The sequence below is a fragment of the Microtus oregoni genome, unplaced genomic scaffold (genome assembly GCF_018167655.1).
Source record: "Microtus oregoni isolate MIOR12 unplaced genomic scaffold, Mior012 000207F_ref0000254, whole genome shotgun sequence".
NCBI lineage: Eukaryota > Metazoa > Chordata > Mammalia > Rodentia > Cricetidae > Microtus > Microtus oregoni.
In genome coordinates this window covers 79,253-102,120 of record NW_024544865.1, presented here as the reverse complement: position 1 = coordinate 102,120, position 22,868 = coordinate 79,253, and the positions used below count along the sequence as shown (strand labels likewise).

The 22,868-nt window shown below is 44.4% G+C and overlaps 1 protein-coding gene across 3 annotated transcripts in view; it reads right to left on the bottom strand.

The window, feature by feature from the left end:
* Window positions 1-22,868, bottom strand: part of Iqsec2 (IQ motif and Sec7 domain ArfGEF 2) — a 79,288-nt gene that overhangs the window by 23,169 nt on the left and 33,251 nt on the right. For all 3 annotated transcript variants that reach the window (XM_041647677.1, XM_041647676.1, XM_041647678.1), the window contains exon 3: window positions 693-954. In XM_041647677.1, the coding sequence (XP_041503611.1) occupies window positions 693-954 (262 nt within the window). The remainder of the gene's footprint in view (window positions 1-692; window positions 955-22,868) is intronic.

The following is a 22,868-nucleotide window of genomic DNA, read 5'->3' as shown; positions in this document are numbered from 1 at the left end:
TGCTGGAAGAAGTCATGACAGGCTGTGCGCCCAGTGTTTTCTCACTTATAATCCCAAGGTGTATGTAATCACAGGGGAAAAAAGAAATGTATATTATTTGAAATCAGAAAAAGCTTAGAGAAACAAAAAAAATGAAAGAAAGGAAACAATAAATGAAAAGTAGGACGTTGAAGAAAGAAGAGAATCAGAGTAAGAGAAAAGCAGGATGGAAGGAAAGACAGGGCATGAGGGAGGGTTCACCTGCAGCCCAAACATCTAGGCATAGTCATAATTAACGTGTTGATAACTGCCCTTCCAGGCTCTATTTTTCTGAAATCTTGTATACTGTTCTCCCTTCCCTCCCTCCCTTTTCTCCCCACCCCAGCCCCTTCAGACAGTGTATTGCATCACACTGTGAAATTGCCAAGTTACGTGTGTGCCTCCCCACTTAGACTCCATGCCTTTGAAGGCTGGATGCAGGTCGCATTCATCTTTTGGACCCCATTATTGGAGCGCAATAATGTCTGCTAAGTGAAGAGAAGACTCAGTGTATGTGCAGTGAATGTGAATGACAGGTCCTGGAGCCAGTCTTCTCCAGGCCCAACCTTACTGTTCCTCCCTGAATACCACCCTCAAGTACCACACCCCAACCCCCCTCCTTCAGCTCTCTCTGTATCCCACTCCCATTTTCAACCGGAGCATCTCTTCTGCACCTTCTTGTCCTGCAGGTCTGTGGAGAGTTCATAGCTGTCTGACAAGGCCTTGGAGCGCTTTATCTCCTCCTCCTCTTGCTTCCTCAGGGCGACACTGGCTGGCTGGAGGCGTGCCCTCTGAGCCCAAGGAAGGCCCACCCCAGCAGGGGGGCCTCCCATGTGGCTGCTGGTGGGGGGTAGCTGGCTCAGCCGGTAAGGGGGTTGGCTCCCAGGACTATCAACCGCTGTGCTCAGGTCACTGCCTGGGGCATCACCCTCCACACTGTGGGGATGAGATAAAATGAGCCAGGATGTGGCAACAGGAGAGAGGCTTGCTAGGCCCAACTGAGCAAGTACACTAGATCTTGCCCCAACCCCACCTTCTCCCATTTCCTTAGATACCTAGGGACCCGAACATTTAAGAGACCTTCAGTTCCTTTCCTTTAGAGCCCCGTCTCCATAACTTCGTTCTGAGACACCATTCCCTGAAGGGGTTTTCTCAGTTTGTTCTCAGGCCTAACCAGACTCCTCACAATTTGGTCCAGTCACAACCCTACACCTAGTCTCCTCCCGCTCCTGTCCCTAGTAGCTCCAATCTCAAATCTTCCCTCTCCTGACAGCCTAGTTGCCCCCTCCCTAGACCTCTTCTCCTCCCAGCTCTAGCCCCTCCTAACCCCATGCAGTGATTTCCCAGAACTACCCAGACCAGTTTCCTTGACATATAGCCCCCTTCCAGCCCTCTTTGATGATTCCTGTACCCTGCCCATCCAGGTTATCTCCTCCCCCACCCAGCCCTGCCCCTGTGCCCTGCCCCTGCCCTTAGCAGCCTGGAGTCCAGGCCTGGCCAGTTCCCAGGGTTCCCAGGCTGCTGCTGGTGCTGCGGCTGCTGTTACTGCTGCTGTTACTGCTGCTGCTGCTTCTGCTGCTGCTGCTGGTGAGAGGGCAGGGTGAAGGCACAGGCTGGGCCACAGTGGGAAGTGCCTCCCATTCAGCATTCTCACAGGTAAAGAGCTGCCCTGTGGGGAAGCTTCCTTTTTCTCCTCATGTCCTCCTCTGCTCAGCTCGGGGAGGAGGGCAGGGGGTTCTCAAGCAGAAAGGTGGCTGGAGCTGGGTCCCAGGTCTTGCCTGCTGGGGTTACCTAGAGCTGTTGTTCTGCCAGATCTGCTCCCACAGTGCCATGGCAACCAGGCTGCCAAGGAACCCAGGTGGCGGCAGAGCTCCAGGGCATGGTGAAGAGCACAGAGGTGGGGAGAACCAGGAAGGCTGAGGGGTGGAGGAGGTTGTGGGAGAATGGGTGTGGCTGGGCTAAAAGAATGATCTTTTTTTTTTTTAATCTGAGGAAAGTATTATAGGCTGTAGAAGCTCCTGGCTAGTAAAACGATTAAAGGGCCTCTCCTCAGCCTCTCTTGGCAGAGGTCAGGGTGCAAGGCTAGGGCAAGTTGGCTAGGTGGAACTGGTTACCTACTAGCACAAGATCTTGAGCTGTCTGGGGCCTGCCAGCTCCCTGTGCTTCAGGTCAGGGCAGCAGAGCTGGGCTCGGCCCTGGTGGGAACTCTCGCTCACTGTCATCCTCCACCCTCCCAAGTACTAGTCAGAACAAGGACTGCTTTCCACTCCAAGTTCTCCTTCCTCTCAAACCCCGGAGACCCCTGATGCCACCCTCCACTAGTCAGACCCAACCCAGTATCATAGATACTCCTCCTGTCTCTCTCAGGATGGCAGGATCCCACTCACCAACTTCTCAAACCTCTCCCTTACCAGTACACACTTCAAACCCAGCTTTGTTCGACCACCTCCTCTATCCACAAAACATCCACAGTTTTCACTGTCTATGAGTTAGTAGTCCAATTCCCAATCACTCTGGCATTGAAGCCCTCTCCAAGGTTCAACAGACGATGAATGCTTCTAGAATACTTAGTATTTAGGTTCTCACCACTTCATACTCAGTATGGTTGTTCCTTCTAACAATCCTATAAAGTTGTTATTTGTCTTCATTTTATATAGAAAACAAAGCCCGGTGAGGATAGCTACCAACAATACAAGCAGGATTCAAATCCAAGTGGCATGACTTCAGAGTTCACATTCTCTGTAGCCCATGCTGGTCTCTTACTCACAGAGATCCGCCTGCCTCTGCCTCCCATGTGTGGGGATCAAAGGCGTGCGCCACCACCGCCCGGCTGTTCACGCTCTCAGTCATTAAGCCGCCCCTCATCTAATCCACCCAGGCCCAGATTCTGTTTTTCTCAAATGTTCCTCAGCCCCTTACCTCCCAAACTGCTCATATACTATCTTCCACTCCCAAGGCCATCCCCATCATTTCTGCTAGTGCAATCTGAGAAATGCCCCACATGCTAGTTCTGTTAAGATTCAAGTTATGAATCTACTGAGATGCCACCTGCATCTTGCCACTAGCCAGAAATGACCACTGACCTTGACCTCACTCAAAGCCCCTACCTTTGCACGGGACACAGACTGCTGGCACAGATTAGCTTTGGCAAAGAGTGCACGACTCTCAGCATAGGAAGAAAATTTGGTAAATTCCTATCTGGCTGGCAAAGGGTATGGAACCTAGACCAGAGAAGGTGTTTCTGGTATGAGGGAATCAGTGAATGAGTACTCTTGGCGGCTGCTCCAATAAGACTCTCACTCGAATCTATACCACACACTCCAGTCTTATTTGAAAATCTGTTCTCTAACCTGTGGAGAGTGAGAACCGTTGAAACATACAAATTAGCCCATCTTGCTTTCTCATCAAACCCTGCCACAGCTCCCTATAATTCACTCAATAAACAATAACCAAGCACTTTCCACGTGTTGTGCACAGCACTAAGCACTGGAAATCAATTAAAAAGCAAAGCCATCAAATTATTTCTTCAGGATGGTAATATTATAGTGAGGAAAACAGACAAAAGGAAGGAAGGAAGGGAGGGAGGGAGGCAGGGGAAGAAAGGGAGGGAGGGAGGGAGGAAGAAAGGGAGGGAAGGAAGGAAGAAGCAAATCTTTATCATTTCAAGTAGAGCTATGTGTTAAAGATGGACAATAAAGCAGAGTATAAAAAGGTGCTGTTTTGCTGGGTGGTGGTGACACATGTCTTTAATCCCAGCACTAGGGAGGCAGAGGTGGATCTCTGTGAGTTCGAGGTCAGCCTGGTCTACAGCGCGAGTTCCAGGACATCCAGGACTATTACACAGAGAAACCCTGTCTCAACAAACTACTAAAAAAAAAAAAGAGGTGCTGTTTTAATCATGTGTGCATGTGTGTAAAAGAGAAAGAGAGCGATTCAGACAGAGACACAAAGACACAGCAGAGACAGGCTAGGGATAGAACTCAGCGAATTACGCAGGTCCAGTAAACTCTTTCCACTGAGCCATAAACCCAGTCAAATGTGTTATTTTAGATGTGGTGTCCAGGAAAGCCCAGGGTAGAGGGAATGCCATAGAAGCAGAACCGTGATGGAGACGAGGGAGTGAGCTGTGTCACTGTCTTAGGCAAGAGAGTAGTCAGTACAACATGTCTACACGCTTAAAGATCAACAAAAAAGACAGTATTGCCAGAACACAGTGAACAAGACAGTAATGAGAGATCTAAGACGGGCGGTGAGAATTGTACTACTTAGTTTTTGTCAGCTTGACACAAGAAAAGAGTCACCTGGAAACGGGGAGCTTCAGCTGAGGATTTGCCCTTATCAGACTGGCGTGTGGGCATATATGTGGGCATTTTCTTGGTTGATGACTGATGTGGGAGAACTTAGCCCACTGTGGATGGTGCCACCCTGGGCAGGTGGTCCTGGGGTGTATAAGAGAGCAGGCAGAGCAAGCCATGGACAGCAAGCCAGTTTCTGTTTCAGGTCCTGCCTCCAGGTTTCTGCCCCGAGGTCCTGCTCTGACTTGAAGACTCAATAATGGACTGTTGCCTGGAAGTCTATGAGGAAATAAACCCTGTTCTCCCCAAGTTGCTTGTGCTTTGTGTTTTATTATAGCAACAAAAAGCAAAATAATACAAGGGACATTGAGCCTATCATAAAGATTTTGGCTTTTGATCTGATTGAGATGAACACAGAAAGGATGGAACCTAACTTATCATCAATAGAATAACCTCCATCTTCCTTACTTGGCCTGAGCTGTATACCACACCTAAACCTGGCTACCTTCTGCTCACGCTTCAGTATTTAGCTCAGGTGTGCCCTTCCACACCAGCTTTCCTCCTTCACACAGGTTACCTTACAGACATGCCCCCTCCTTCATGGTACTGCAGGGCTCTGCAGCCATCTCTGCCCCCCTGCGACAGCCACTGTTAGCCCCTTTCATAGTGCAGAAAGGTAGAGTTGATATAACTGTAACTCACGGTCATACATAGCTACTAAGAAGGCCAGAATGCAAACTCAGAGATCAGACTGCCCTCTAATGATATTTCAGTGCCTCTCCTACTCCCAGCCCTGTGCTGCTCCAGGCTCTCTGCTCCGTGGTAATTCCTCTCTTGAGAACTAGCCCCATTTTGATTACAAAGGGAACAGTGGCAGGAGTCGTGGGGTGGCAGCGCAGCTTCCCATTGGAGAGACTGGCCAAAAAAATGAAAATTGCTTGAAGGGTTGCTCCTGCTATCATCCATACTGCTGAAGAATCTGGAGGTGTGGAACCCCTCAAGCCAGAGCCCCTAAACACTAAAACACTTTAGTGACATGCCAATCACCTGAAAACTGCCCCCATACACAACACACACACATACACACACACACGGATAAGTATAACATCACAGACACATCCATAGGCACACGGAAGTAGACATGAATACATGTAGACACAAACACACACTGCCTGCTGGTCTGTTCTGTAGGGGGAAATGAGAGCATTCTTTGCAGAGGGGAAGAATAAGCCATGCTACACAAATAACCACAGAACAAAGTGGAAAGTTATCAAGGCTGGGGAATACAGGAAGTGATGGGGGAGTAAAGGAGAGAGATTCCTTCTACTTGGGGGTGGCTGAGCAGAATAAAAATAAACTAGCACTTAACTATGCACCTACCGTGTGTCAGGCATTTTCCACACATTATTTAATCTGCATGGCAAACACAAGGGGAGAATTAGGATTCCTGTTTTACAGAGGAAGAAAACAGCTCTAAGAAGGAAACTAACTGACAAAGGTCACAGAGCTAGTAATGGCAGGATGCGGATTCAGACCCAAAGCCTGGGCTGGCCCTCCTGCTGTCTTGAAGTCTTCCTGGGAGAGGAAGCTCATGGACTGTGCTTTGCCTAAGAGGAACTAGGAGAGATGAAAGTAAGGGAATTTTGTAAGTCAAGGCTCTAAGATACGGAGAAGCAGGATAGGATGCTTTCTAGGGACTCGAGGCTGGCCTGACCACGACAAAGGATTGGGCACTGACCCTTCCCAGATACTACTACTGTTTACTGTGGAGATATCTTCTCTCCCTCCTTCTCTTTATTGGTACTGCCCAGAGCCAGGATTTCAGCGGGGAATGGGATCAGAATGCAGTTGCCATGGAAATGAATGGAGACTGTTGCTATGGATACCATAAGATGAGGGCAAGAGGAAAGCAAGGTTGCTGAAAACTATACCCATGACAACTTAGGTTGGAAAGAAAAGGGACTTGAAGTGAGAGACAAGAAAACAAGGAGGTGAGGGTATGGAGATGGAGCCAATGGCTTTAGGTTCTAGAGGGAAAAGACTGGGCAAGGAGGTTGGCGCTAACAGAGTGGCAAGGGATACCAAGGAGCAGCGGCGACTGCTTCTCAAAGCTCTTCTGCAAGATATTTTTGCTGTCCAGTCCAATCCAATCCCAAATTCATTCCGATTAGCTAACCACTAACCTGAGGGCTGAGCAGGTAAACCAGTAGGAAAGCAGATTCCAGGAGCCCAAAGACCTGGGTTGTAATCCTGGATCTGCTCATTCGTAACCTTAGAAATATATTAGTTGTAACTTATTTATTCTTTTCACTAGGTCTAGCAACTGTGCAAATTCTGGGTTTTCTCCCTGAAGGGGATATAGCATAGATGGGAATCTGAGGTACAGAGACATGAACTCAGTTGTAAAAAAAGTCTCCTGTAAGTAGTGGTGGAGCCAAGACTCAAACCATATCTGAACACACGAGGCAGGCAGTATGGCTAAGGAGCAGAGCATTTGCCTAGCATCTCCAGGTTTTGGGTTCAATCCCTACCTCCACACACAGAAAACAATAAGTCTGCATACAGAGCTCACATTCTTCCTGTCCCCTTCCACTGTGGAGTCCCTGTGCCATCCATCTCTCCAGTTCACACAAGGGACTAGACATCAGTTAAGTATTTGTGAAAGCAGGAAAGCCTGAATTTAGATGGGAAAAGCTCCTCCATTTAAGAACCATGACTCATGTATTTGCACATGAGATTCACAGAGCTGGAGCAAACTTTACAAACAAGTTTTAAGAACCATCTAATCCCAGATCCAGGTGAAGCCTGGGCAGTGAAAGTTGAGTCTCTCTTGAAAACTTCCCTATTTCCTACGCAAAAGGTGCACTTTGTGCTACAAAGATCCACGCTGCCCCCACCCCAGCACTTCCTACTGCCTCTCACTCTGGCCTGTATGTTCCAAACAGGGAACAAAAGGCTACTTGCAATTCCTCTATAGCAAGCTCATCCATCATCTTTCTGGGCTTTCACACACAGACTTGCTTTATTTTTTCCTGCCCAAAATGTCTTTTCTTCATTTCACCTTTGGACTTAGCTGTCCTAGATGAGCTCATCTTCATTTTGTGTACCCTGAGCAGGCAGAGCTTCTAGCCAATTCAATTCTGACTCACTCTCACCCGCCCAGGTATTGTCTCCTTTGTGTCTCGTTCTCGCCCATCTCCTGGTGACCCTTACCACCAGCTTACGTAATTCTCTCTTGAAGTACGCACTGCACACTCTTGATCGCCATGTCTCTTTTCCAAGAGTAGTGGTCTGGCGTGATTCACTTTCATGGGAGTTACCATGCCCAGGTCAGGACCTAGCATACATCCATTGCTCAGTCACCTTGTTCCCTAAATCTGCAGGTAACGTATGTCTGTATGTGTGTAACTATCTGCCTGATAAACTGATAAACTTACCCCAAGAGCAACAGTGCCATGTTTAAAAGTCAACCACATCTCACCCTTATGATTACATTCACTAGGCATACACATAGAGACTTTCTGGTCGGAAACCTCATATGTTCAGAATTCCTTAGAAAAGTAAAACCTCACACAGACTCTCACTACTGTGAGACCTGTGCAGTCTCCCTCTCTCTCTCTCCTCTCTCTCTCTCTCTCTCTCTCTCTCTCTCTCTCTCTCTCTCTCTCTCACGCACACACAGATGCACAGACACATGGAGGTAGATTTTTCTCAGAATAAATATTAGGTCTGCTCCTTCCCACAGCACAGACCCTGTTGGATCGAGCCAATTCAGTTGTCTAAATAGGAGTTACCACTCTTACAGTTCCCAAGATGACCATCTGTCATTGACTTACCCTCTTCCTTCATTCAGGTACCCCTGCCCACTTCCTTCTATTTCCACTCAAACAAAGCATAGATGATCTCCTTCTCCCAGTTACATGTCACCTAGACTCACACACCCTGGAGAGACATTTGAACACAGCAATTACTCACCATTCCTCAACTTGACCCTGGAGCACCCCGGTGGGCATTTTCCCCATATGGTCCCTATTCTATTCCCTGAAATGTCTTCTTACCTCTTGTCATCTAATCAAATCTTTGCCAATACTTGAGACCCAATTCTTAGCCTTCATCCTCCAGCAAGCCCTGCTGGATCCTACCATTCCCCACTGACTTTTCCGTTTCCTAATATAAACACATCGTGGAAGGGGGAGCTCAGATCCATAAGGGCCACTGTCTTCTTTCCCCATAGCACCCTTTAAAGCAGCAGTCCTCAACCTCCTATGCTGCCACCCTTTAATAGAGCTCCTCATGTTGTGGGGACTCCAGCCATGAAATTATTTTCGTTGCTATTTCCTAGCTGTGATTGTGCTACTATTAGGAATTGTAATGTAAATATCTCTGTTTTCCAATGCTCTTAGGTGACTCACAGGTTGAAGAGTCTTCACTTCCAGCCAAGTGAAAGAAATGTTTACAAATCATGTTGGAGAAATGGCTTCCTCTCAGAGATCCTAACGTTACAATATCGGAAACAAGGACTCCTAATATTAAAATCACATCATCAGAATTTTTGAATGTTAGAATTATGAAATCTAAGATCATAGGATTGGAGAATCCAAGTATCATAAAATTGTAGAAAGAAAAATCATAGAATTTCATGAAATCATAGAATTGCATGAAATATGTCCCCAAATCATCATATTTTCAAAGGTCATAATTATAGCTTCTTAAAATAGTGGTAGCAGCTCAGATTCAGAACATTAGAGCTGGAAGAACGCAAGTGACCCTAGGCAAACCACCTTCTCCATGGGATGGAGAAAATATATATATATATATATATATATATATATATATATATATATATATATATGTCAGAAGTCAAGGGCTATGTCCAAGATTAGCCATTTCAAAGATGCCCTTGGCTAGTGCCCTGAAGACAGTAACAGGTGTGTTCATGCTGGGAGGCATTCACACATTTATTTATTGAATGACTTTCAAGTGTTGACAGTGCCACAAATCAGACCCTACTCTGTCTTCCAGCCCATTACCAGCCCCGGAGAGGAAAGAAGGCAAAGTTCTGGTGGGAATGGAGACAGGGAGATGGGGTGGGGTGGAACATACATCAGACAGAGAGAAGAGATCAGCTTTTATTGATGGAAATTTCTTTATACATAGCAACACACATGCTAAAAGGCCTTTCCCTCCTGACCATGTTTACAGAGCACTATGGGCATGATGGGGTTGGGGAGAGGGTATGAGGTGAGGCCTTCAAGCAGTGGAGAAAATGGCAGCTATGGCCACAGCAAGGGAATGAGTGACGGGGAACTAGGCAGGCTGGGTTCCTGCACCCGTCTGGTCCTCGGAGCCCTAGGCACCCTGCATCTCTGTTTGTGCTCACAGAGAACAGAGGTAGGTCCTTGGGGTGTCATTTGGAGACCTCTCCAGTAGTAACAGGCTCCAGGGTGCCTGGGAAGTGGGGGTATGGGTGCAAGAGGGTCCAGGTTCCAAGCTTCAAGCTCCAAGCTCTGCTTCTCCCACATCTTAGTAAAATCTAGGACTCCAGCTCTTTAATTCAAGGGCTAGAGCCTAAGGGAGACAGCAGGGGTGGGGAGAAATTCCAAGAAGGAGGTCAGGGAAGAAAGTATGATGCTTGCCCATCTGGTTCCTGAAGCAGGGGGACAGGGTCCCATGAGGGATCCACAGAGGCAGGGGTTGGGGGCTGGTTAAGGCTTTTGCTTCTGCATAGAAAATGGCCCTTGTCCTCTCAGTTACCGAGAGGAGGGACTACTGCATTCGGAGGCCGGACAGCAGAACTGGTGAGCGTCTTCCTCTTCCTCTTCCTCAGTTTCCTCCTCCTCCTCTTCCCTGGGGCCAGGAAGGGCAGGGTAGAGGCCACAGGCAGGGGTGACAGAGAGAGGCAGAGACATTAGTTTGCAGAGAAGGGGAGATACATGAAGGGCCAGAACTGGGAGGTTGGGCTAGGATGGGGTCCAAATGGGGAAGCCAGTGTGACACATTATCCAGGGCCACAGCCAACACAGTCTCCAAGGAGCCTATGGCTGGTACCCTTGTGGATAGCCCTCCCCAACCCAGCCTTAATCTTAGGGTCATCTTCACAGTACAGAAACACATTTTTTTTATTCTGACAGGTGCCCAACCTTCATTTTCCTATAAATAATAACAGCAACCTGTTTTTTGCTAGAACTCTGTATGTATCATCTCATCGAACCCCTGCAACAATTCTGCAGAAGTGGCAGTTTAAAAATGAACTTAACCTCAGAGAAGTTAGATACGCAGACTGAGGTCACACAACTGGGTATAAAATACAGTCAGGACCCGAATCAGGAGTTTTTAGAGTTTCAGGTCTCAGACTCAGTCCTTCCAGGTTTTGTGCTAGAAATCCATTCTGTCCTTATAGGATAGACTTGTATTTCCTTAAGACTCCAGGTCAGCAAAACCAAGAATGATACTTAGAAATCCAGCATGAGAAGTGCACAGCGTTAGAAGCAAAAAGACCTGGGTTCGTGGGTTAGGGATAGAGCCCAATGGTAGAGTGCTTGCCTATCACATGACGGCCCTGGATTCCACTCCTAGAACCACAAAAGGAAGAGGAAATAAAGAAAGATAAGGAAGAAAGAAGAGGAGAGGAGAGGAAAGGAGAGGAGAGGAGAGGAGAGGAGAGGAGAGGAGAGGAGAGGAGAGGAGAGGAGAGGGGAGAAGGGAAGAGAGGGGAGGAGAGGAGAGGAGAGGAGAGGGGAGGAGAGGAGAGGGGAGGGGAGGAGAGGAGAGGGGAGGAGAAGGGAAGAGAGGGGAGGAGAGGGGAAGAGAGGGGAGGAGAGGGAAGGGAAGGGAGACCTGGGTCTAAACCCAGGTTTTACATGTGCTTCTAGTTATGTGCCCTTTGGATATTGTATTGCCCCTCTTGGGAGTTGTTACCTCATCTGTAAAAAAGGGCTCATGCTGTCAACTCCCAGGACTGTTGCAAAATCTACAACATACACCAAATGCCCAGCAAACAATCAAAACGGAAATAAGAGCAATGGGGATCTTGTTAATTGCTTCTACATCTCATTTCTTTTTTTAAAAAAAATATTTATTTATTTAAATATTTACAGTATTCTGCCTGCTTGTATGCCTGCAGGCCAGAAGAGGGCACCAGACCTCATTACAGATGGTTGTGAGCCACCATGTGGTTGCTGGGAATTGAACTCAGGACCTTTGGAAGAGCAGGCAGTGCTCTTAACCACTGAGCCATTTCTCCAGCCCCTACATCTCATTTCTAAGGAGCCGGTCTGCATATGACAGTCACTGACGTGGGGCTACAGTATCATGGAGTAGAAGGATAGACAGTAGGGCTGGGAGGGGATCAGATGCTTCAGAAATGGAAAGGCAACTTTTCTGGGGACAGACAAGGAAATGACAACATCCCATTCCCAGACTCCTCAGTTCAGAGACTGTAAGAAATATGGAATCCAGGAATGAAAGGGATCAGGAAGAGATGAGAAGGAAAGATGACAGGAGGGGAAGGCACTGTGGTCCACCCGGCAGACAAGCAGCACATGCTTGAATACACACACACGCATACAGGCACACACCCTTCTCCAACTTGGAAATCCCTCTGACGCACTGTTCCACAGACACACTGAAATCACATGACCCAGGTCTCAAGCCCCGAGCCTTAGTTCTCCATTCCTCTTCTCTACAACGTGATGAAAATGCCACAACTCTTAAGGTTGTCATGAGGAAAATTTGACAGTCCAGTCTCTTACCAAGGACAGGCTCCTGCTGCTTCTCCTTCTGACAACTCCCTTCTCTTTTATTTTTAGCCCCCCTAAAGTTCACCTTTCAGCACCAATCTCTTTTGCTCACTGGCTCTTGGCTCCTCATTGTCTGCTGGATAAAGCTAAGACTGTAAGTTGGCGCTGAAGGCTCCCTCATCATATGGGCTCTGCAGGCTTTTCTGGACAGATGGACTCAAACAGGCCTGAGTTTCAATACTGGCCCCACCACCAACCAGCTTGTTGGGCTGGGATCTATTTCTTTACCAGTCTGGGACTCATTTTCCTCATCTGCAAAACGGGGAAATATCCACCCTATAGGGTATGGTCGGATTAAATGAATCCATGAATGCTAAAGCATCTACCGGGAGAGGTTTGGGGCTTAACAAACACATGGTAACGTTATTATGGCTGCCAATGCCAGCGTATCCACACTGTTATTCTCACTCCTGTCCAACTGTTGTCAAGCGAGTTCACTATTACATCTGCACGACCAGCCTTTTCACTCCTCGATGCCTTTGCTGATTTTATTCATGCTGAATTTCATGCTCCTGATCAAATGCTGTCTTCCTGAGAGCTGTCCTCCCTGACTCCCAGCCGTAAGTATTATTTGCTTCTACCTGGCTCCAGCAATTATGTGCTTGGTCAGAGATTTTTGTTGATTTCTTTCAACTTCCCTGAAGCATTCCTTTCACCAATCTCAATACACATATATGTCCATTACCATCAGTGCTTTCCCTCTCTGAGAGGAAGGGGGGTCCCCTATACTATTTAAGGCCAGTTTCCAGCCGAGATCTGGGGTCTATCCTTGCTCTCTCATGCACAACAACCATTCCTTCTATCTCCCACATTCTTAACTGTTCCCTCTTTGTTGCCTCCTTTCTGTCCCCATTTATAGAAGCTCAAGTCTTTCCCATCTGGGAATCAAAAGCCTCTACCTGCCTCCACATCTCCCTCTGTCCCTCTTTCTTCTTCACAGCTAAGCTTGAGAAATTGTCTACACTGGCCATCTCCACTTCAGTACCTCCTACGAGTTCTTCAACCCACTGCAATCTGCCTCTTGCACTCATCGTTGCATGGAAAATGTTTTTTAGGAAGGTTGCCCAGGACTTCCTGATGGTTAAAGCAATACATTCACTTCTGCCCTGGACTTAACTCCTCCTGCCCACAAGATTTAACACTCTTAACAAGGCCACTTCCTTCCATGGCAAGCCCACTTGCAGTTGGTTTTCCTTCTCTGGTCCACCCCTCCATCTCTTCCTGGGCCCATTCTGCAGGTCGGTACCTCTTCCCCAGTTATTCTCTCGCACTCTCTTTCATCTCAGTCTCCTTCAGTGATGTCATTCCATTTCATAACTGCAGGTGTGCTTCTATCCAGCACAGATCTTTCTGCTGGGTGGAGGCCCATCAAACCTAGTACTTGTGAGCCAGTTCCAACAGGACAGACTGGACAGCCGTCAGATGTCAGAGGGACCTCCCCCACAACCTTATAAATCAAGCCTTGCCTCTTGCATTTCCCACCTCAGTGAAAGCTACTGCCATACGCCTGGTCACTTGTGCCCAAAACATACCTTGGAGTTACCTTGCCAGGTAAGTCCAACCTTTTGACATTTTGACACGATGACCTGTACACAGTTTATTCTTAATTGTGCAATCACATTATAAGAAAAAATGCAAAAGGTCTCACAATGTTTTTAAGTAAGTACAAGTATTTGTGTTAGACCAAATCCATAGCTATTATTGACTAAACGTGGCCTAAAGATTGCAGATTGGACACACATGTGTGGTTCTTCAGTCACTACAACTTGCTCATTCTACCTCCTAAATAGCTCTAACATTCTCATGTGGCACCTTACCTTCTACTCCTTTTGCCCCTCATTCAACCTTCCTCAAATCACATTGTCTTTGCGACTGTTCTTCAAACACATGCATCTTCTGGCTGAAGGATCATCTCCTAAATTTGTGCATGGCTTGATGCCTGACTTCCTTCAAGTCTCTGATGAGCAATTCACCATTAAAGACTGAACTCCTCAAAAGGCACCTCTTCACCACACACATCCTGTTGTTTATTATTTGTCTTATCTACAGTAAGATCCACCAGGACAGCACTCCATTTCTCATGCCCAGAACAGTGGGCATGCAATAAATGAATCCATCACCGAGCCTGAAGACTCCAACTTACTGAGAACTACACTCTCAATCATGTGCACCTTCTGCTCCATCTTTCCTTATGCACCAAGCCTCTGACTCTGGTCCTTTCTTTTGCCCAACCACTTCTCAGTCCATCTCCACTGCTTTATGCTCACTGTCATTTTTTTCTCTTGGATGGTGGCATCAGCCTCTTCCCAAACCTCTCCCTTCCTTCTAAAATGTTAACTTGATAGTGTTACTTTCCTGGTCAAGAACTGCTCAAAGCACCTCAGCTGTCCACTCCCTTGAAAAATATAGCATGCCCAGACTCCCCGGACAACTGCTTGAGGCATGTCTAACCTCTGCCCCGTCTAATATTTCTATTTGCTCTTTCTTACCTCCAGACTCTGTGCAGACCCTCAGAGCATCCTCCATCACTTATCTTTAGCTCCTGACATCATTATGGATCTTAAATAACTATCTTAGATGTTACTTTCTTTGGTAAACTTTGTCTGACTCACAACTTAGAAGTAATATACCTCTCTCTCCCCCTCTTCCTTCTTTAATCAAGTGTATCTGGTGTTATTTGGGATCTCTAAGAACAAGGAATAGGTTGGAAGTTAGTAATTACATATGAACCAGGGACTTTGGATGATGGATAACCATTGGTGGAGGTTCTTGTTGCTTATACTATTACCCTGACTGGTTTCTGGCATTCTGTTAATGTCTAATCATTTCTGCCCTCCTATCCCTCAGCTTCACAATCTCTAACAGTGTATATCACCCAACAGTTGAATTGAAGTCATCTTATTAACAACTCTCAAAGGATGTGGATTCCAAACTTTGAAATTCAAATGCTTCTGAATGAATGGTGCCAACACAGTCATGAAATGTACTAAGTGTAACTAGCCCTGCCTGACTCTACTTTTCGACCCCAATCCCAAGTTAGACCTCACACAATCCACTTTTTGCAAACAAGGCTTTCTGTATCCCTTGCCTGGACTTTAACTTTTCATATAGGCAAAGATGGCCTCCTGATCGTCCTGCCTCCACCTCCTAAGTGCTGAGATTATAGGCATGCCCCACCCTGTCCAGCTACAATCGTCTGTCCTACTGACTGGTAATGTGACAGTTCCAAAATACAAATTTAATCCAGGTAAACTCCCACCTCAGATTCCTTCACATAATACTTCGTTACCAACAATTCTGGCTCTCAACCTTTCTGAGGGGATACAAATCCATTTATGCATTTAATAAAAGCTATGAAGTATCTTCCTCACAAAATTATGTGCATAGTTATACACATGTAGCATTTTGATCCAATTTCAGGAGGTTCGTGGGCCTCATTGAAGCCTATACACTCCACTCTCTTGCTCTATCTAAAAACATCCAGTTCTTTTGCATATGTTATTCCTTCTGCCTAGAATGCTCTTCAGTACTTCACCCATCTGGCTAATTCGTACTTATTCTTTAAGACCCAAACCTCAGGGTGAGTTCACCTGTGCCAGCCTCAAGCCGGGCTGGAGTCTCTCCCTTGCGATCCTGTTCTTTACCCTCTACCCCATGGTGCTCTTTTTTGTCACAGGCCTTTCACAGTCTTCCCCCAACTAACTGGGGATTCATGGAGGACAACAGCAACCTTGCATAGGCAGTACTCTGTAAGTGTCTTCCGAAGTAAGTACCAACAACAGCGACTCTACAGAGTACCCACCGTGTTCCAGGTACTTAGTGATACGGACTCTGAATGAATTCATTTGAATGGAACCACCCACTCCTTAGTCAATAAAATCCATGATGCCATTGGTAGCATTCTGTCTTTTTTAACAGAGAAGAAGGGATCAAAAGATGTGTGAAGTAATTTGTTCAAGTGACAGTATTTCCCCAAATACTGCCTGCTATGGTCAGGGCCAGTCTTTGATTCAGAACCATCTTCACACATGTATTGGGTTATGCACTTTGTTAGGAGGAAAACAAGGTCTAAGTCCTTTTTCCTCTTCTGTAGTGACAGCCACCTGCAATTTCACAAGACCATCTCCAATCCTAAGAACAGCCTTGCGAGGTAAGCAGGCATCAGCCTCATGACTAGATTGAGGAAAGAGAGGTCGAGAAGCTAAATGACTTGCCCAAAGTCACAGAGAGTGGAAAATCTTGAACTTAAATTGACTCAACTAATTTTCCTCAATAGGTCACCACGTTTGGAAGAGTGAAAAAGATGACAAGGTCATTCTTCATAAAGGAAGATGGAAGAGAGGTTTTTCCCCCAAACTCATTAAAAATGTCACCTCCTATAGGAAGCCTCCCTAGATGCCAGATGGAGTTACATGCCTCTACTCTGGCAGCCAGCTCAGCCTAATTGAGTTCCATTCCATAGTACACTATGCTTCTTTTCTCCATGCTAGACTAGAACTCCCTGAAAGTAGGACCAGACATACTCCATTTCAAAAGAGCAGCACGTGCATTTAACCACTGACTCATCTCTCCAGTCCCAAGAATACATATTTTATTTAAAATGTAGATAAAAGTTATTTCCATCACTTTAACAAGTGTATAGGCTAGCTAAAGGTAAAGGTTAGTCATAATTCCTGTCCTTATTTAAAAGAGGCATACATTATATAGCCGTTTAATTAAGAGGTGGTCAAAGGGCTGGACAGATGGTTCAGTGGTTAAAAGCACTGCCTGCTCTTCCAGAGGACCCGGGTTCAATTCCAAGAACCCATATCATCTATAACTCTAGTTTCAAGGCATCTGATACCCTCTTCTGGCCTCTATAGGTGCCAGGCATGTATGTGGTACTCAGACATACATGCAAACAAAACACCCATGCACATAAATAAATAAATAAATAAATAAATAAATAAATAAATAAATAAATAATTGAGAAGAATTGGTCAAGAGTGGCATTGGAGGCTAAAGAGACTGCTCATCTGTAAGAGCATGCTCTTGCAGAGGACCTGAGTTTGACTCCTAGTACCCATGGCTGAAGCTCATAACCTCCTAGATCTCCATCTAATGCCTCTGGCCTCTAAAGACACCTGCAAGCATCCTGGTCTGCATAGTTAGCTCCAGGACAGTCAGAGCTATATAGTGAGACCTTGCCTTATAAATCCAAACAGGAAGAGAGAAATTCTCCTGGCAACTAACAAAGTGGTCCCATAAAACAAACAAACAAAAATCAAAATTAATCCGTACTCCAACCAATATATACAAGAGGTTGTGTTTTGCCACAATTCTTCTGATCTTTTTAAATTTTCACATTTTAAAAAAATGGTGCTTCGTTATGGTTTCACCTACAGTTTATTAACAAGTAGTAAGTTAAGTGCCTATTCATAGTTATTCGGTTATTATCTATTTCATTGTTGAAACATCAGATGATGTTATTTAAACATTTTCTTTTGCTTTATGTGAGACAGGATCCCACTCTACAGTGTAGGCTATCCCAGAACTCACTAGGTAGCACAGGTGGGTCTCAAACTCATACAGTTCCTCTTGTCTCAGCTTCCTGAACGGTGGGACTACAGGTAAAAATCTACCACGGCTGGCTGACCTAATTCTCCATTGTAAATAGGTTGTTATCTTTTTCTTATTGACTTTGAGGACACAACCTAGATTTAGACAGAGATAACAGCATTTTACCTGATATCTACATCTATGTAGTTTCTTTCTACTGTCGTAACTTTGGATACAGTATCTTTCATCACAGTTTTAAATGTTAATGAAGAAAAACATTATTTTATGGCTTCTGGGTTTTGTTGTTGTTTGAGAAGGTAGCTCACTGTGTAGCTCCTGCTAGCCTTCAACTCCTGATTTCAAGTAATTCTTATGCTTCAGTTTCCTGAGTATCTGGGACTACTGGCAGGCACCATCACAGCTGGCTTAGCTTCTAGATTCTGTTTTGGTTTTTTGTTTGTTTGTTTGTTTGTTTCCAGACAGGGTCACACTAAGTAGCCCTGGCTGTCCTACATACTATCTAGACCAGGTTGACCTGGAACTCACAGAGACTCACCTGCTGGCCTCTGCCTCCCAAGTGCTGGAATTAAGGGCATGCACCACTCACTGCACCAGGCTTTGTCTTCTAGGTTTTAAAGTCTCAAATTGCAAGACCTTCTGTATCTTAATATTATACTTAAAATATTCCAGAGTTTCTTCTGTTAATCCTAAAAGCATATTTTCATATGTGTTACTGGTCTAAAATGTCTTTTTCATCAAAAATGGATCTTACATTTCAACATGTGGGTTTGCATCTAAACTCCCTACTTTGTCTTATTTATATATTCCACTATTTCTGTGAAGATAAAATATTTGTAATTACTGCAGTCTTTTAAATTTCTTTTAGATTTATTTATTTTATTATTTTATGGGTACTGCACATCACATGTATGCTTGGTGCCTATGAAGGTCAGAGAAGGGTATTGGACCCCCTAGAACTGGAGTTATGGACGGTTGTGAGCTACCATGTGCTCACAATTGAACTAGGCCCTCTGCAAGAGCAGCCGGAGCTCTTAACTACTGAGTCATCTAGTCCATTAATGCACTCTTTGGTAAGATCTGGGTACATTTAATGGGTGAATGTCCTACATTATTCCTCTTTTTCAAAAAATTCTTAATGAATATTTACTCTTTTAAATGAGCTTTAAAATATAATTGCTCAATACCAAATAAAATATCACTGAATTTTTATGACAAGTACATTGACCATTTTGATCAAATTGGGGAAAATATGATTGTTTATCATACTGAACATTTTCCTCCTCAAATAGAAGATAACCCTTGATGTAGTCAAGTCTTACAGCCTTCAATAAAAATTTATAGCCCTCTCCAAAACAATTTCCTGTTTCATGTAAATTTCTAGGGAGTTTGTAGATTGTTTTTTAATACTGTGAAAAGCATATTTTTCTATTACATCTTTTAGAGTCTACTGTTATTTAGAGATGCTAAATAACATATTTTCCCTGTACGTACCTATCACATTGGAATTTCTTAGTAGTTGAAAGAAATTTTCATTTTATTCTCTTTGACTAATTAGACAATTATATCATCTTCAGATAATGCTAATTATGAGTCATTCTAATATTTACACTACTCATTTCTTTTTAAATCTCTTTATTTATAATTGGAAAAAATATACACATGTATGAACTTGTCAAATAACAAATTCAATGAAAGAAATCACATTATTTAAAATTTCCGAAAATTATTAAATAATAGTGATAGCAATCATTCTTACTTTGTTCTTCAATTTAATGGAAGTGCTTCATTTTTACAACTAATGATTATCTCTGATTTCTGATAAAAACAAACCTTTACCAAGTTAAGGAAGTTTTCACTAATTCCTAGCTTAATGTATTAGCTATCTTTTGCTGTGTAACAAATTATTCCATTTTAGCAAGAGAATATAATGTAAATTTATCAGAACATTTTCCAGCATTAATAAAGAAATGAAATCATCTTTCCTATAAAGGAAAAATATTGCAACAAATTACACTAACAGAGTTCCTAACATTTATCATTATCATTTGTTATTGTCATTATACTATCATTATTTTAATGTATATGGGTGTTTTATTTGCATGTATGTCTGTGCACCAAGTGCATGCCTGGTGCCTGTGGAATCTAGAAGAGGGCACTGCATCCCTTGGAAGTGGGTTACAGAAATTAGTGAGTTGTCATGTGGGTATGGGCAATTGAACCCAGGTCCTCTGGAGGAGCAGTTCCTGTTCTTAACGACTGGATCATCCAGCCAGCCACCAGGGTTCCTAATGTTGAACACTGAACAATCCCTACAATCCTAGGAAGCCTTTATTTGTTAAGATATTCTCTCTCTCTCCCTCCCTCCGTCTCTCCCTCCCTCCTTCCCTCCCTCCCTCCCTCTCTAAAATTGGGTTCAAACTTGCTATGTAGTCAAATCTGACCTTGAGCCTCTATCTTCCATTCCAAGTGGTGGAATTAAAAACCTAAGCCACCAACGCAAGAAAGATCTACTTTTAATATGCTAATGGATTCTATTTAATAATATTCTATTACAATATTTGTTACATCAGGTTTGGGGTCAAAAGTCTGAAATCCCAGAACTCAGGAGGTAGAGGCAGTAGAAACACAAGACTGAGCGCAGCCTGGACAACATTAGTGGTTTCTAGGATTTCTCGAGTAACTTAGTAAGATAAAGGGAAAATTGGCTGGAGACACAGTTCAATCTAACACGCATAAATCCCTGCATCTAATTCCTAGTTCTGATAGATAGCAAATGATAAACAGTTGCTCACTGACATATAATTGTGTATGTGTGGGAGAGAGGATTAAAAACCCAGAGTTTTGTGTTCTTCCATTTAGCTTTATCTCCAGCCCTGTTCTGCTTTGTTTTTGAGAAAGGGTCTCTCTATATTGCCCAGGCTGATCACTTCCAACTCCTAGGCTAAGGCAACATTCTTGCCTCAGCCTCTTGAGTAGTGGGAACTGCAGGTATGCCACTGAATGGCCAGGTGCCTAGTCTTATGTCATGAACTGGGAAGATGGCTATCTTTTCTTATTAGCTGACCTTGCCAGATTTAATAGAACTTCCAGAACCTACAAAAAAACAGCTGGACATGGTATTATTCCTCAAGAGAAAAAATTGACCACTATTTTTTATTTTATTTCTCACTTTTCCATTCTATTCCAGGTGGGATTTTTTTTTACCCTTTTATAGGTAGTTTCAGTAATTTACAGTTTCTAGAAAATCACCCAATGAAATTACATTTTCATGTTTCTTGATATAAACACACATACACAAACACACACAGCATTTTCTTATAACTTTTTAAAAATCTCTTCAGAATTTATGGTAAACCCTTTTTTAAAAATCTTATTTTGATTACATTTTCTTTGCTTTTTCCCAAATCATATCTGCCAGAGGATCAAAACTTTTATTTTTCAATGATTTCTGGCCTCATCTACAGTAATTAATGTATTCTGTTTTCCTTGTGTTGTTCTTTTTCTAGCGTCTTAAGTGGAATAGTTAGTGTAATTTAACCTGCCTTGCTCTCTAATTAAAGCACTGGGAGAGCTGGGACTACAGTTCAGTGGTACAATGCTTGCCTTGCACTCGTGAGTGAGGTCTTAAGTTCGATTCCCAACATCATAATCAATCAGTCAATAAATAAATGGCGCTGGAAACTATGTTTTTCCAGAACCCCTATGGACATACCTCATAAGTTGTGAAATGTAATGGTCTCCTAAATTAATTTATTGTATATAATCTATAAATTCCATTCTTACTTCTTTTTAAATGAAAGGTCTTTCATTTGTTTGTTGAGGTGGGATCTCACTGTGTAGTTCCAGCTAGTCTTGAACTCATTGTATAGACCAGACTGGCTTTGAACTCACAGAGATCTGCCTGCCTCTGCCTCCTGAGTGTTGGGACCAAGGTGTAAGGCACCACATTGCTGGGGCCTCCCTTTCTCTTAATACTTCCTCTTCTTGAATTCTAATCAGAGATATAAAACAGGATTTCAGATTAACTTGGAAATAATACTCTTCTCCAAAAATGTAGGCAGATCCTTCCCTCTGCCTAAACATCCTTCCACAGTCTACTCAAATGGCAAACTCCTATTCATACTTCAGAACATTCTTCAAATGTCACATATTCCAAGACCAACCACTCCCAGCTATGGAGACTGGCCTCTAGGCATGAATTTCTTTCTTTCTTTCTTTCTTTCTTTCTTTCTTTCTTTCTTTCTTTCTTTCTTTCTTTCTTTCTTTCTTTCTTTCTTTCTTTTCTTTCTTTCTTTCTTTCTTTCTTTCTTTCTTTCTTTCTTTCTTTCTTTCTTTCTTAAAAAAGAATAAAGTACAAATAGATTCCAAAGGTCCTCTTTAGTCTCCAGACCTGCTCTCCCAAGATATTCTCCTCAGACATTCAGACAACCACTCGACAGTCACTCTGGGGACTAAGGGACACGGGGCAGGGGTTGGGGGTGTCTGGCAATGATGGTGCATATTGGTTTGGGAGGGGAAGGATTGGGGGAGAGTTAGGTCTAGCTCTTACCTGCTCTCTGCCAGCCTGCCTGAGGGGGTTAGCTTCATGGAGTCAAGGGCCTGAGTAGGACAGCAATACTGGTGGAGAGTGTGAGACGCTGTGGACCTGAGAGACAGTGAGAGACAGGGAAAGAGAGACAGAGAAAGAGACAGGGAAGGAGGGGAGGGGCAGGGAGGGCAATGGGGACAAGGGGATAAGAGTAGGTGGGGGATGGAGAAAGGGAAGGCTCAGAGGAGAGGAAAGTGAGGGGGGTTGGAGGGAGGGAGGACAGAAAGGAAGACATGATGGGAAATGGGAAGACAGGGAAGGAGGGAGAGAGGGAAGAAAAGGAAAGGGAGGAGGAAGAGGAAAGAAAGGGAAGGAGAAAAGGAGGGAAGGAGACATGGAAGGAGAGGGGAGGGAGGGAAGGAGGAGGAAAGAATAGAGGGAAGGAGGAAGGGGGAGGGAAGAAAGGGGGAGGGAAGGAAGGAAGGAAAAAGAAAAAAACCACAAAGTCAAGAAAGAGAGGACAGCACTCAACCACAAACAGAACACAATGACAACAGGGGGCAGTAGAGACAAGAGCCAGGCTTGGGCCTCCTGTGTTCCAGGTGACTCCGTGGGAACCTGGGTCACTGAGAGACGCTGGGACACCACAGCAGGGAAGGGAAAAGGAGC